Here is a 13,680-nt window from a genome sequence, read left to right on the forward strand (position 1 = left end):
GAAAAGGAAGTAACTTTTTCCTAATTAAAAATCTCTTAATATTTTCAAATGAGTATATTCACTTATTCCTGAATGACTTTTAAAATTACAAATAGATAGTTAAACTTAACTGTATCTTCAATTACATTATTAATAGCCTTTGGAATTGACAAAAATTATAACATTATCTGTAGCATGTTTTCATCTTTCCACCAATGGTTTTCTACTATTCTCCCATTTATTTAAACTCTTTATCTAAAATTGTTTGATAATAATAATTTATACACTAATAAGAATCTGAGTTACTGTGTGATGTCTCCCAAGGATGTTTACATTTTAAGGCACTTAATGCTACTTCTGGATTTAAGACTTTTTTTTAAATATTGTTTTACTTTGAGACAGGGTCTTGCTAAGTTGTCCAAGTAGGCCTCACTTTGACCTCCTCTTGTCTCAGCTTCCTGAATGGGAAGCTAGAATTGCAGGTATGCATTATTACACCTGGCGAAGGCCTTCTTTAAATGAAGGGATCCTGTCAACATTTCTACTTCTAAACTCCAGATTATACTGATTTTTTTCAACTATGTTCTTATAAAAATATTTTTCCTGAGGAATATATATTAGAATAATTTTCAACAACAATTAAATGTTAAATGTAATTTCCTTGTATTTGCTTTTTTAATTCTGTTTTGACATGTTAAGAAATGACTAATCAAATTAAATTTGCAATAGAATAAGAGGATGAAAAAGCATATCTATCTACAGGAAAATGGGTTGATATTTACTTAAGATTATATGCTATTCCTAAGAATTAATTTCCTTAATCCAAGTGTACTAATGAGATGGGAAAAAATTGCCCTTCTCTGATGCCACAAATACATCACTTAGGAAGAGTGGAAATTAATAGCCTGAAAGATAAGTATAGATAATGACTTTTATTTTTGCTAAGATTGGCCAAACTGATTTAAAAATATTGAATTATTTGCCCTCAACCCTTAGAGAATGCCACCAAAAATATGAGTTTTTATTTTCTCTTGAAAAGCAGAAAGAGGGCAGCACAAATACCATGTTTCTACATGTCAAAGATCTAGATGGTAGTATGGTAACCATATTCTCTCTTGGTTACTACATCATGCCCAACCATATTATTCAACCACACTATGCTACAACTATACTCATTATCATCTTAAATCTGCCACCTGCCTTTGTTTTGCATCTAATAAACTGCATTCTCTGGTTCCTATAGTTATTTAAAGTTTGTGACTGTTCTGCTCTACTAATAATCTACATAACAACTTTACAGTTTACAAATACTTTGAACCAAATGCAGAGATATTCAATTATGATGTTGAAACTAGATCAGTTTGCCCATTAAAATTACAGAAATTACAAATAATAATAATAAGCAATACTATGTGTTGGGAGGAACATGGGATAACTGGGACCTTTATACAATTCTAGAGAGATGATAAATTGGTAAAATCCTCAGGAAAATGTCAATAATAGTAAAATATATGTATCCATCTTTCAAATAAATTCAATTTATAATTATATACCCAAGAGTATTATGTACACTTTTGCACCAAAATGCATTATTCATGACAGCAAAAAATCAGAACCAATGCAAAAGCCCATGAGCTAAATACACCACAATACAGGTGAATCTCTCAAACAGAATGATCAGCAAAAGAAGTCACATACACATAAAAAACACTGTATTATTCAGCTTGTATGTTCAAAAACAGACTAAGGTGTGTGCTACAAGCCAGTTGAGTGATTAGGAGAAGGGAAATCAGTATCTGGATGTCAACATAAAGGAGCTTCTGGAGATCTGATAAAATGTGTTTGGGCATTCTTAATATGTAACCATATGAAAGGATTTGCACTTCTTTGTAGCTACAGGATTTATTTCAACAACAATAGCAACAAAAAATAAGAAGCAGGAAATGGGATTAGATTAAGAAAGAACAGTAAGAAATTAAAACAAAGTAATAGTGTAGATTTAAGTTGTTCAAACTAAAAAATTGAAAAAAGATAATGGTAACGCAATGGTAAACTTACATTTTTGAGTCATCTAACAATGTAATACTTTCATTCTTTTAAAATGCACTAAGACTCAGAATCAATACATTTATACTTCTTGACCAATGTGTCTTTAATGTAATATACATAGATTAAGACTTTCAAGTGGTTTTAAAGTAGAATTTTAATAAATTCTGATAATAATATATGGACATGTTCTTTTTTCCTAGAGAGAGAGTAAGGCTCAGCTCTCCCTAACTACATTATATATCCAGCATCAATTACTTTGAAAGTGTAATAAAGCAGAGACAGGACTGGCATAGGTGCCCAGGAAACTCAGCAAGAGAGTCTTGACTCAGTCAGTCACTCTGCAGTGACTTAGCTGGAAAAAGAGGATAGAAATTAACCGAAAAGAGTGACTTGAACTATGCCTTTTGAATGCTTATACAGCTCATGAATGAAGAGTAGGGAAACATCACTTCAAAAAAAGAAACAGAGGGCTGTGCGCTGTGGTGCATTCTATTAACACCAGTGAGTCAGAAGGCTGAGGTAGGAGGATCCCAAGTACAACCATAGACTGGGTAACTTAGCAAGACCCTGTCTTAAAATAAAAATTACAAAATACTAAAGAAGTAGTAGATGTAATAGCATTATCATGCCACTGGGTTTAATCCCTAGTACTGCAAAAACAAAAAGAAGGGGGAGGGGAAGCGAAGGGAAAGAGACAGAGAGAGGAAAAGAGAGGAAATTAAGAAACCGGGGAAGGACCTAGTGACTGGTAAGACCCCTGAATTGACCTAAAAATTCAATGGAATGCTCCTCCTCTTTATGTACCATGCAGTCTCTTTTAGCATCTCTTTAGTTGGGAAATACTGAATTTTAGAAAATCATGCAAAATAATGTACTAAAAAATGATTTTATGGGTAGATCAAATATTTAATTTTATTTTAAAAATTAATATTTGTTGCTGATCAGAGAATATAAAGTTTATTTGGATCTTATTATTATAAACATCTTATGTAAACCAAAACAACTATTATAACTATCATTTATTGAATCTCATCCTGCTACATTCCAATTGCTTAACTAGATATCAATATATTGGACATTACTACCAACATTTTTTAGAATATGAAATTAATGTTCAGGAGAATGCATATCTTGCAGGGCTTTTACAGTTAATAATTGGTGTTTAGACTTTAACCTTGAGTTTACTGATTCTATATTCTGGAAATTCTTTTCTTCATGTAAATTTTTGTTAAAAATCTTTAAAACCTGGATATCCCTGCCACCCAATCTCCAGATTATGATGACTAAATTCTAAGCAAGAAATGCCTCTCTTTAGAAAAGGTAGGATTCTGTTCTAAAGGAAAAGGACTAAAATGTTTATAAATGTAGCTTATAAAAAACTAAATTTATCACAAAGAGAAGTATTTTAAACTAGCACTACATTATTTTTTTAATTTTGGCAATATATAGACATGCTATTATACATAAATAATATGAATTTATTATATAAACTTGAAAATTTTTTTCACATTTCAGAAAAAAAATATCACAGACACTGTGCAATACACATGTGCCCAAAGACAGTATTTTGAATCAGGACAGATGTTAGCATTCTTTCTTTAGATTTTGCCTAATTTAGGTCTGACTTCAAGCATGGATCTGTTGAATCTCTGTATACTTAGGTAAATACTGATCAGATTCATGAATTGCTTCATTCAATGATGGCTTATTTTTAATTTTTTCAGTTTTTTTATAGACCTTTATTTATTTATATGTGCTGCTGACACTCAAACCCAGTGCCTCACTCATACCAGGCAAGTATACTACCACTGAGCCCCAGCCCCAGCCAGATGGCTTATTTTTAATACAATATTATTTGCCTAATTTCTAGAGAATGATATTACACATATGGAATTGAGTTATCAAATATGTTTAGCATTTCTCTGGAAATGTACCTTTTCTCTCTCTTGTAAAATTATACCGTACTGGCAGCCACCCACTCTGTCTACATGTAAGATGAACATAAAAGTACTAAAGTCACATAAATATATTGTGAAGGTTTAGTAAGGTTGAAAAGAAAATGAAAATTGATACCTCTGGTTTAAGAAGAGAAGGCCTCAGCAGTTGTTGTTGCTGCCAAAGGAAATTAAAAGAAAAAGATTTAGAAAATAATTCAGATGGGAAAAGTAGGTTATGGTTGAGAAGAGAGGGGAAAAAAAGGCGACAGCTTAAAACTGGTTACTTTGGGATTATGGTTCATTATTTATGTGACAGCTATCAAAAACATTAAATAATATTTTGGCTAATTATCTATATTGGAACACTAAGTAATAAAGGGTTCATTTTTTTTAATTTCATAATTGTTTTAATTAACACCAAATTTAATAACCGTAACAAAAAAAATATCTAGAAAGATTTTTAAGTTTCATAGCACAAAGAACTGTTTATGCTTCTAAGAGCACTTTAAGCATGATATAATTATTTTTAACAAGTTTATATTTGTTTTAAATTGTCCCTCTTTTTTTCTCTCCAGTCATATTAAATATAATCAGATTCATTGGGAAGAACAGTAGAACACATAGAATGATACAGTTGTAGTGTATTTGAGATCATATTCAAGACATGATACCCATTCCTTCTACTTTTTATCAAAAGTCAATGGCGTTTTTATACAAAGTCTTTTGTGAATAGGGAAATCACTCAGAAATGGTTAGTTTCATGATAATTTAGACTTCAACAGGATGAGACCAAGACATAAAGTTTAAATTTAGGATTATCAACTCTTAGGGGCTTAATAATTATATCACACATCTTAAAGAAAGCACTGGAAAGGTGAGTAGAAGATTCTGGGAGATAATTCCATGAATGAAACATCTGTTGGACATGCACAATAAAGTAAATATTTAATTTAAGATTGGACATCTTATAATACAACTTTTAGTGAGTTAGTCTAGTTATGGTACTCATTTAAAGGTGAGGGAAATTTTAGTTTGAGATGCTATAATCATGCCTGAAACCTGATATTTATACAGGCATTCAACTTGATTTCTATGTAATATAGGATTTGTGCATCCTAAAGTATAAGCCATTTAGGTCATATACTTATTTCTCTTGACTAAGAAGCTATATGTTAAATTTAACTAGGTTCTCAATAACTTCATTGTTAACATTAATTATAATATAGTGAGCCAAATGCTATTGATCAAAGTGCCAGGCATGTTCTCTGTAGACTGAGTCACAGTAATGCAGTACAAAACTTAAATGTACTAACAATCAGAATTTAAAATAAATAAGTCAAACTCCATTCCAATATAGTGATAAGAAAAAGTTTTAGATTGGTATAAGACCAAACATTAAGCAATCCCATAATTTCTAAATTAGATTATAATATTAGAAAGATGAATTTAAGGGAGTATGACAATACTGAGTAACTGTAATTCAGGACAAATAAATTTATCCTTGAAAAGCAATTGATCTTTGTTTATCCATTGAACCATAGTCTTAAAACCTCAAAGAAGAGAAGCAACATATATAAAAGAAAATAAGTAGAAAAGTTTATTTGCATGCTTTGGTTGAATTGAAGAAGAATAATCTTGCTTCAAAACAATGTATATTAGTCCTGCCTATTACACAAATAATCTCCCAGGAATCTTGATATAACACCATAAATCCCTTACCTCTGGTGCATAACCTCTCCTGAAAGGCAGAAATAAAGAAAGAAGAATTAAACACCCAGATTTTCAGATTAAATTATAGATAAGGGCCATTTAAAAGAATCTGAGTAAAATAGATAACTTTTACTAAACACTGCCTAAGTGGGAAATATATTTTGTGGCATGAACAAGAAAGGAAGACCAAAGTTTCATGCCTGAATTACTAAAAGCAGTTATCACCCCAAGCCCTCATTTTGTATGTACAACAGAATATACAAAAACTATTTTATCTAAATAGTGTATAGCAACACACATTTTTTACTCCGTTGTGATCAATTGGGATAATAATAATCCAATGTATCTCTGTTCTATATGAGCCTTGATCTATATAAAAAATATTCAGTGGGAGAAAGATGTGTTTTTAATATATGAAGAATATAGTGGGCACAAGATGAAAAATTATCTCCATAACTAGAGTTTCATCTTCCAAATGATGGCAAGGTATATATATATATATATATATATATATATATATATATATATATATATATATATTTGCATATGTCAACTTAGTTGTAAGAATAATGAATTCAAAATATTGACTATATTGTAAGGGTCAATTATATCATTAGCAATAAAGTCAAAATGTTAAATATAATAGCCAAATATTCACTAGTGCATAAATCTTAATAAAGTTCATGGACCACAAATTGGTGTAGTATTTGACCATACTTGAGAAAGAAAAAAGGGCACAGCATATTCAATGTGAATGTAAGTAATTATAAGAAATTTATATTTATTATAAATTGAATGATTAAGCTAAAGTATTAAATTGATGCTGTTGAACATACTATATGAAATTAACATACTACTATAGTGAAGATTTATTAGGAATTCCAACCAAACAACTTTTGTAAAATATTTTTTAAAAACTCCAAGGTCGTCATCAGATTAAAGTCTATTTATCTGAAAGCATCTTAATTTTTTAACACACTGTTTGCTGAAACTGTTGGTGATAAATTTAATTTAATATATTATAAATACTACTTTTTTAAAGAGTTCTATAGTAAATTTTATAGAGTGCCTATATGTTTCTGCTAATATTTGTGGGAATGATCATCCTTCTAATGCTTTTAAAAATTTAGACATTTTCAACTTCCTTTCAATTTCTTTTAGAGAAAAATTAGAGAAAACTCATAGCTTGGTTTTAATAATGATAAATGAGCCATGTGAATCACACAAAAATACACAAACAAAAGTAACCGTTATTTTCTACATATTTCAATTTCTATTCATTATCAATGTTTTCCCTAAATAACAGACATAAAAAATACTGTTTTTATTAATCTTTTTGTTGCCTTTCAGGTAGTTATTTATATTGCTTGGTTTAGCTCAAAGGAAGAAATAAAAGTGTTACAAAATAGAGTCAATGTTTATAATTCCCGTATGTTTTCAAACCATAACTATTGATAGTTATAAAATCAGTAATATAATATTTATGCATTTTAATTTTAGCATATATTCAATGATATGTATTTTAAATAAGATATCTAATAGCTCCTTATGTGTTAATTGGATCTCAACAAATATAGTATAAAAATATTCCCTTTCTAGAGACTGGTTGTCAGGTTGTAGAGATTAAGTTATTGTGCTTGTATACTCAAATAATATTTATAGGTCTCATATTACAGAAGATATTTTAACTGACGTTTATGAGGAACTCAGAGAACTCCAAATGCAATGTGTCAATGAAAGACTATTAAGTATAAAACAGAATGAATGTTTCATTTGAAAACTATAAAATATTAAAGAATTTAGATTACACAAATATTAAAATATTATAGAAAAAGGCAATATAACAATTTAATAATGGTTAGGTCCTTACACAAAAATATTATTTGAATTTTATTTTGTTGGTCACTAGTTAGAAATTTCAATATCAAGGAATTCTAAGTTTCACAGAAGTTATATAAATTAGCTTAAAAATACACACACTCACATTAAATGCTCACGTAATTGTGAAAAATACCTTGTCAGAGTCCGCCAACTAGCACAAGTTCTCATGCATATGACCAGCTGCCAACAAAAACTCCAACTGAAGTTTTTCAGTGAAAGAGAGAAAAAAATCAGGTTCAAGAACCCCGAGCAAGAAATTACTCTTGTTTCGGATGAAAAGAATCTGAAGCAGATGAGCTAATGAAAATAATTAAACTTACAGATTTTTTAAAAAATATAACCTTGTTAATTAGTAATGCCAGATCAAATTCTCAAAGAAATGTCAGATAATATCAGGGCTGAACAAATCTTTAAGATGGCAAAATGTAGGCCCCTCAAACTGTGTGAATATATTTAATTAACTATCAAGCTTAACTTGAATGGAAGTTTCTGTTATTTCAAAGAAATAAGAGAATCTATGATAACAATCATAGATTATTTGCAATATTTCTGCTGTTTCTTGGAACATACATATAGAGCTAATTTACAAATGTACCTTTCTCTGGGCAGACATATCTTCTAAAATATTAAAATTCCAGAAATAAAAAAATAATTGTACTTCCATTCAAAAATAGGGATTTCCACTAGATGAAATTCATTCCACATGTTTTATGGGCAAAACAAAGCAATTACTTGATGGTCCATACTATACATTATATACACATATACAGACATGCATATATATCATTGTATATAATAATATGTATATGCATGTATAAATATGAAATTGGGCTAAAATATGCTTAGTGAAGAATTTAGGAAGATTTTCCTTAGTTTAACTAATATTTAGGAATTTAACAAGAATAGAGCTCTAAGATATTAACAACTATTTGAATTAAAGAAATTTATTTCCATAGTATAAAATTTTATCTTCTTGCTGAAAACAAGGAGCAAAAGGCCTAGATAAAACTGGTGATAGTTCACCAAATATAATACCTCTTGATTTTGTATTTAAATTTAATATTATTTCATTTATTAAACTGGACATAAATATTTTCTTGATGGAGAATCTTTAAAATTATAATTAAAGAGATGATATAATAATGTGACAGAGCAAAATTAAATAGCACTTTAAACACTTGTGGGAACAATGAAATGTCTTACAAAAGTCAACATCTCAAGATTTATTTGCATTATAAAGAAGAGAAGGGAATGCACAATGAGAAATAAATAAGACAGCAATTGAAAAAAAGTAAAAGATTTATCAAATTTATGAGCATACTAGTAAGACAAAAGCAAGCCAGAGTAAAGGATGTTGTTAAAAGAAAACAGATGACTACATATTATAGCACCTGGGGTTTATTTTGAAACACCTAAGCCTGTCATCCCCTACATTTCTGAGTACATAGCATATTACTTTGGAAGTATTTCTTCCTACCAAATACATAGGCTTCAAGAGAACAAAACAAAAAAAAGAAAAACAGAATATATGGTATGACTTTTAGCTTATTTTTAATAGGCTATCTTTTCCTGGAACATTCATATGAAACAATGATCAAAAAGTAAAATGAAAGCATCAACATAATAAACAATCCTTTTTGTGAGGTTGGGTATCTAACTTTCATGCCCATATCTCCCCATAAAAAAACAGATTAAAATTACTTACTTTTCAAATAAATGTAGGACAAATAATGCTACTTTGTAGTTAAGAAAATTAAGGTAAATCTACTACATGAGTTAGTAGTGATGAAGTTAATAATCTTTTAAATTAAAACTATGGAAAAAAACAGCATTGCATTGAGTTTGGGGTAAAACAGTAGAATCTTCTTTGATGTTCAAATTTGATGTTCAGCTTGAAGTTATGATCAACAAAAGATTCACAGTTAAAATAGGAAAATCAACATTACAGTGCAGTAGATTGACTGTGCGATTGTTTTTCAATTCCCTCCACAGTATTGTTTGAATTCTCCTGGTTTTGTTCAGATGTGATTTCCATATTTGTTATCTCTGAAGTGCAAGAAGTTTGAAGTTTTGAGATGTTTGTGGGTGGACGGTTCTTTTGTATTTGACTGTACATGTTAGCTATTGATTTTTCAAGTTCTGCTAAGTTTTTAATATGTTTGAGGATGCCTTTTGGTTCTTTTTGAGGGTCTGATTTACACACTGATTTTGATGTGGATAGGTGCATTGTAGCAGCTTTGATTTCCTTGGCAGGAGTTATATATGTAGTGCATTTAATATCTGGTATACAAACACCCTCTGTGGATAGAGCTGAAGCTGAAGGAGGCCGTGGGCATGGAAGAGGAGGAGGTGGTGGAGGTAGAGGAGGAAAGGGGGGTAGACAAAAAGAAGCAGGGGGAAAAACAGTAGGAACAGAACGAGGAAGAGGTGGAAGAGGAGGAGGACTACAAGGAGGAGGAGGAGGAGGAGGAGGAAAGGAAAAAGAAAAGGGAGTTAGGACAAGAGAAGGAGCAGGGGGAGGAGGAGGAGGAAGAGGTGGAGGAGAAGGAGGGGAAGGAGACAAGACAGAGATGTTACATGGATGGGGAAGATTTTCAAAAACTTTCCTTTTGGTTTCAATATCCAACATACACGGGGGTGTTTGTCTCTTAAAGTCTGAAGAATTTGAAACGCAAGACCTTGCAGGAGAAAGTTCCAAAGAGCATTCAGTAGGAGAAGTGATAACATCAGACTCTGATTTGAGTTCCACACTTCTTGAAATAGTTGGCAAAGTGGAGAAAGAGAGGTGAGACCAAGAAGAAGAAAATGAAGAGTCTGAAGCTAGAGATTTCAATTGTTCTGTTTCTTTCATAGCTAGTGGTTCATCTTGCCTTATTTCTTCTCTCTTGGTCAGATATGTATCTTCGGTTGTAAACAATGGATTACTACTACCATTTTTGTTGGAGTAGGTTCCATTGCTTTTATTTTCAGCTTTTTGCCAGGTGTTCTGCCATCGCATGGTTTCTGGTCTGTTTGGAACCTTCCGCATCAGTCTCCTAGGTAAGCTGGCTGGCTGGTTCCACATCCTCTCAATCTTTTCTCTTGGGCCCCTCAGGGACTGACTCTTGACTTGTGTTTCCACTAAAAATGGGTCTTCAAAATCTGTTCTCAAGGAAATGTCTGAATGTGTTGATATTGGACCTATCTTTTCCTTATAAAGGGGGTTATAAGTACTTAAGCCGTCCTTATCGGATAGAAATGTGAATTTTCTTGGAGACTTCTGTTGGTTGTTTTTAAGTGATCCATCTACATGAGCTGGCTTGTGAGCCTCAATGGTATTGGAAGAAAAGGGCATCACAACTTGCTGATTTGTCCTGTCTTCTGAGAGTGAGTTATTTCCCCTGCTTTGTTGAAAATGGTAGAGAAGGAAAAGACTTGAAAGAAAAGAAGATAATGAAATGTAAGGAAACAATTTGTGACAGCTTTCATGAGAAAGATGTTTTTATGGTTCTCATTACTACTTCAAAATATAAAATGCCAAACAACACTAATTTACTGAAGTAAAACATTACTTTCAAATTCCTATTCTCAAAAAGATAAGGCAGTAAAATCTTGAGAGTTGGGAGTAGCATAAAAAAATTATTAAAAAAGATGTGTCAGTCTCTAGACTGCTTTTTTTCCCCCACCCCAGTTAGTTTGATACAGCAAAGTATCCAGCTCTTCACATAACAGTTCACTCATGTATAAATCACAATGCTCCAAATTAAAGACAAGCAACTTGGCCTTTGATTCTGTATCCTTGGCCTTGCTTGAGGATGCTCAGAGCTGACAGTTATACATAAAAGATCCTTGGCTGTATCTGAATCAGTATATCTCCACTATCCTTCATCTCGATAATTCTGGCCTAGAGCTAAAAGTACTCTGATCTGTGAGAAATTTTGCAAAAGAATATAGAAAGGGATATTTTATTTTTCAGATTATGAGAATTAACAGTCCACAAACACAGAGGGAGACTTCTCACAAAATTCAAAATCACATTTGAATTTATGCTATGATCCGGAAGAGAGATGATTTTCCTGTTTAAATTTTAACTTAATTTTAAAACATTATAAATAATGCCAATTGGCTGAGGAGCTGCTGGTATTTCCTTCATTTAATTTTTAGAAAAGACTTCCCTTATTGAGAATATTTACGTTAAAATTATATGGCTTTAATGTCATTGAAGATTTGCTCCTCTGTAAATGGTGAATCATAGGTAGCTTTGAGATATAAACAAATTTGGAAAAGCCAAAGAACACAAATTAAGTGCCTCTATTGAAAGCTTGGGGACTTTCCTCCAGGAAGTTTGGGTAGTAGAGTTTAAATTTGTCTCTAATTAGGGTTCACTCTCCAGTGCAAACAGAATACCAAATTTATTTTAGTAATTGTTTAATATTTACATTCCATTAAAAATGGAAATAAAAGGGGGGATATTTTGAATAAGAACTAAATAGCCACATTGAAAAATCAGGGTAATAGTTTAGGCAATAAAATGATGTATAAAGCTAAAGTTGTTAACATGTCATGTGGCAAAAATACACAAGTTCTAAAAAGAATACTAAGTGATAGACCTAGAGTTTCAGCCCCATCTGAGTGATTCAGAAAGTGCTGACAATTTGGAATAATATGGCAGCCAACACTTTTATGTTTTCTGATATTGGAGAGACATTTTTAAAGTATGTAAAAATTTATTTAACTGCACATTACTTGGTCATTGCTTTTGTGGACATCTGGTCTTGATTTGCTCTCTCTTGGAAAAAATGATCTAAATAATGATATCACATAATTTATAATTTAAGGGAATCTATAAATATTTTTGTATTCAATTAAAAACAAAGATAACTTGAAAGCCAGGCTTGTCACTGCGAATATTGGTTTTAAGCTCAGGCATTTCAAGACACCAAAAGTAAATTGGATGTGGAAGATAACGTTTTCCTTTTAAAAGAAAATGATTCTGTGGTAAAAGATGAAGATCACTGTAGTTATAGTAAAATACCATTTAATCTATTCTATCACATCTATTTTCTAATGCCCTTGTATTAGAATGATATTATTTACTTACTTATGCCTATGTATCCACAGGTGAGAAAGAGAAAACATGTGATAGAAAAAAGAAAGTTTTAACTATAGTTAATTTGAGATGATTATAAAAATACTAACAGGAATTTCTTTAAACATTTAATACTTATATTCAAGAAAAAAATTCATGAGTTTTTAAAGATTTTCTGTGTGTTTATTAAGAATGATATTTAATAATGTCCTAAATAAAATCACATGGTATATATTTGGATGTTTTATCACAAAAATATATCCAGCAATGTATCTATTTTATATATATATATATATATATATATATATATATATATATATATATATAATTGGCCTGTATGAAACATGAATAATTATTATCCTAAAATAGAAATTTTAAATGAGACTACAAATTGCTATGCCTTAACTCTAACAAATAGATTAATGCACACTAATTTATAAAGAAGATACATTTTGTTTGGGAGAAAGTGAAGTACCATGATGTACCATAGAAGTACCATGATGACTATTATAGAACAAATTTTAAACTATGTGAAGTTATTGATTACTTATTGAAGACATTTACAAAATGAGTTGATATTTTTTTATTTTTTAAAATGATTTCAAATAATTCACTTGGAGCCAGTTTATTTAATAGTACCCTATCATTAGAATACCTATTAAAGTTTTTGAATAGATAAGTTAAACATTTCCTAAAGATAATTAAATACAAAGAACTTAAAATATTTTAACACATATAACTACAAAATATTTTACTAAATCTATTATAATTTTTCTAGTAAAAATAGTTCACAAATGTGGCTTCTTGGAAATCACCATTTTGAAACTACTTTGAATTCAGATGCCTTTGTTAAAATTCTCACATACCATTCATTCTTATCATATAGAAACACACTTAACTTTACACATGCTGCTTTTTTTTTTCTTTCTAAAGTTGTTGCTGGCAGAGGTGGTTAAAGAGATTGAAGAGAATCAAATCATATTGGCTCAATTCCTACATTTACCAGTAGTTCAAAAAAAGACCCTCATTTTCAACTTATGAAAAACAGTGAAAACA

The 13,680-nt window shown here is 30.6% G+C and overlaps 1 protein-coding gene across 12 annotated transcripts in view; it reads right to left on the minus strand.

Annotated features, from left to right (window-relative positions):
* PCDH15 (protocadherin related 15) overlaps positions 1–13,680 on the minus strand; it is a gene marked incomplete at both ends in the record, with an annotated part of 726,342 nt that overhangs the window by 5,047 nt on the left and 707,615 nt on the right. For 5 of the 12 annotated variants that reach the window (XM_081268812.1, XM_081268813.1, XM_081268814.1 and 2 more), the window contains one exon: positions 9,499–10,969. The exons of 5 other annotated variants lie outside the window; for them this stretch is intronic. In XM_081268812.1, coding sequence (XP_081124938.1) covers positions 9,499–10,969 — 1,471 coding nt within the window. Of the gene's footprint in view, positions 1–4,101; positions 4,141–5,684; positions 5,704–7,689; positions 7,756–9,498; positions 10,970–13,680 lie in introns of those variants that run through there. 2 more of the 12 variants (XM_081268817.1, XM_081268818.1) reach the window with 2 other exon arrangements.

Source organism: Spermophilus citellus (genome assembly GCF_964194105.1).
Source record: "Spermophilus citellus genome assembly, chromosome: 15".
NCBI lineage: Eukaryota > Metazoa > Chordata > Mammalia > Rodentia > Sciuridae > Spermophilus > Spermophilus citellus.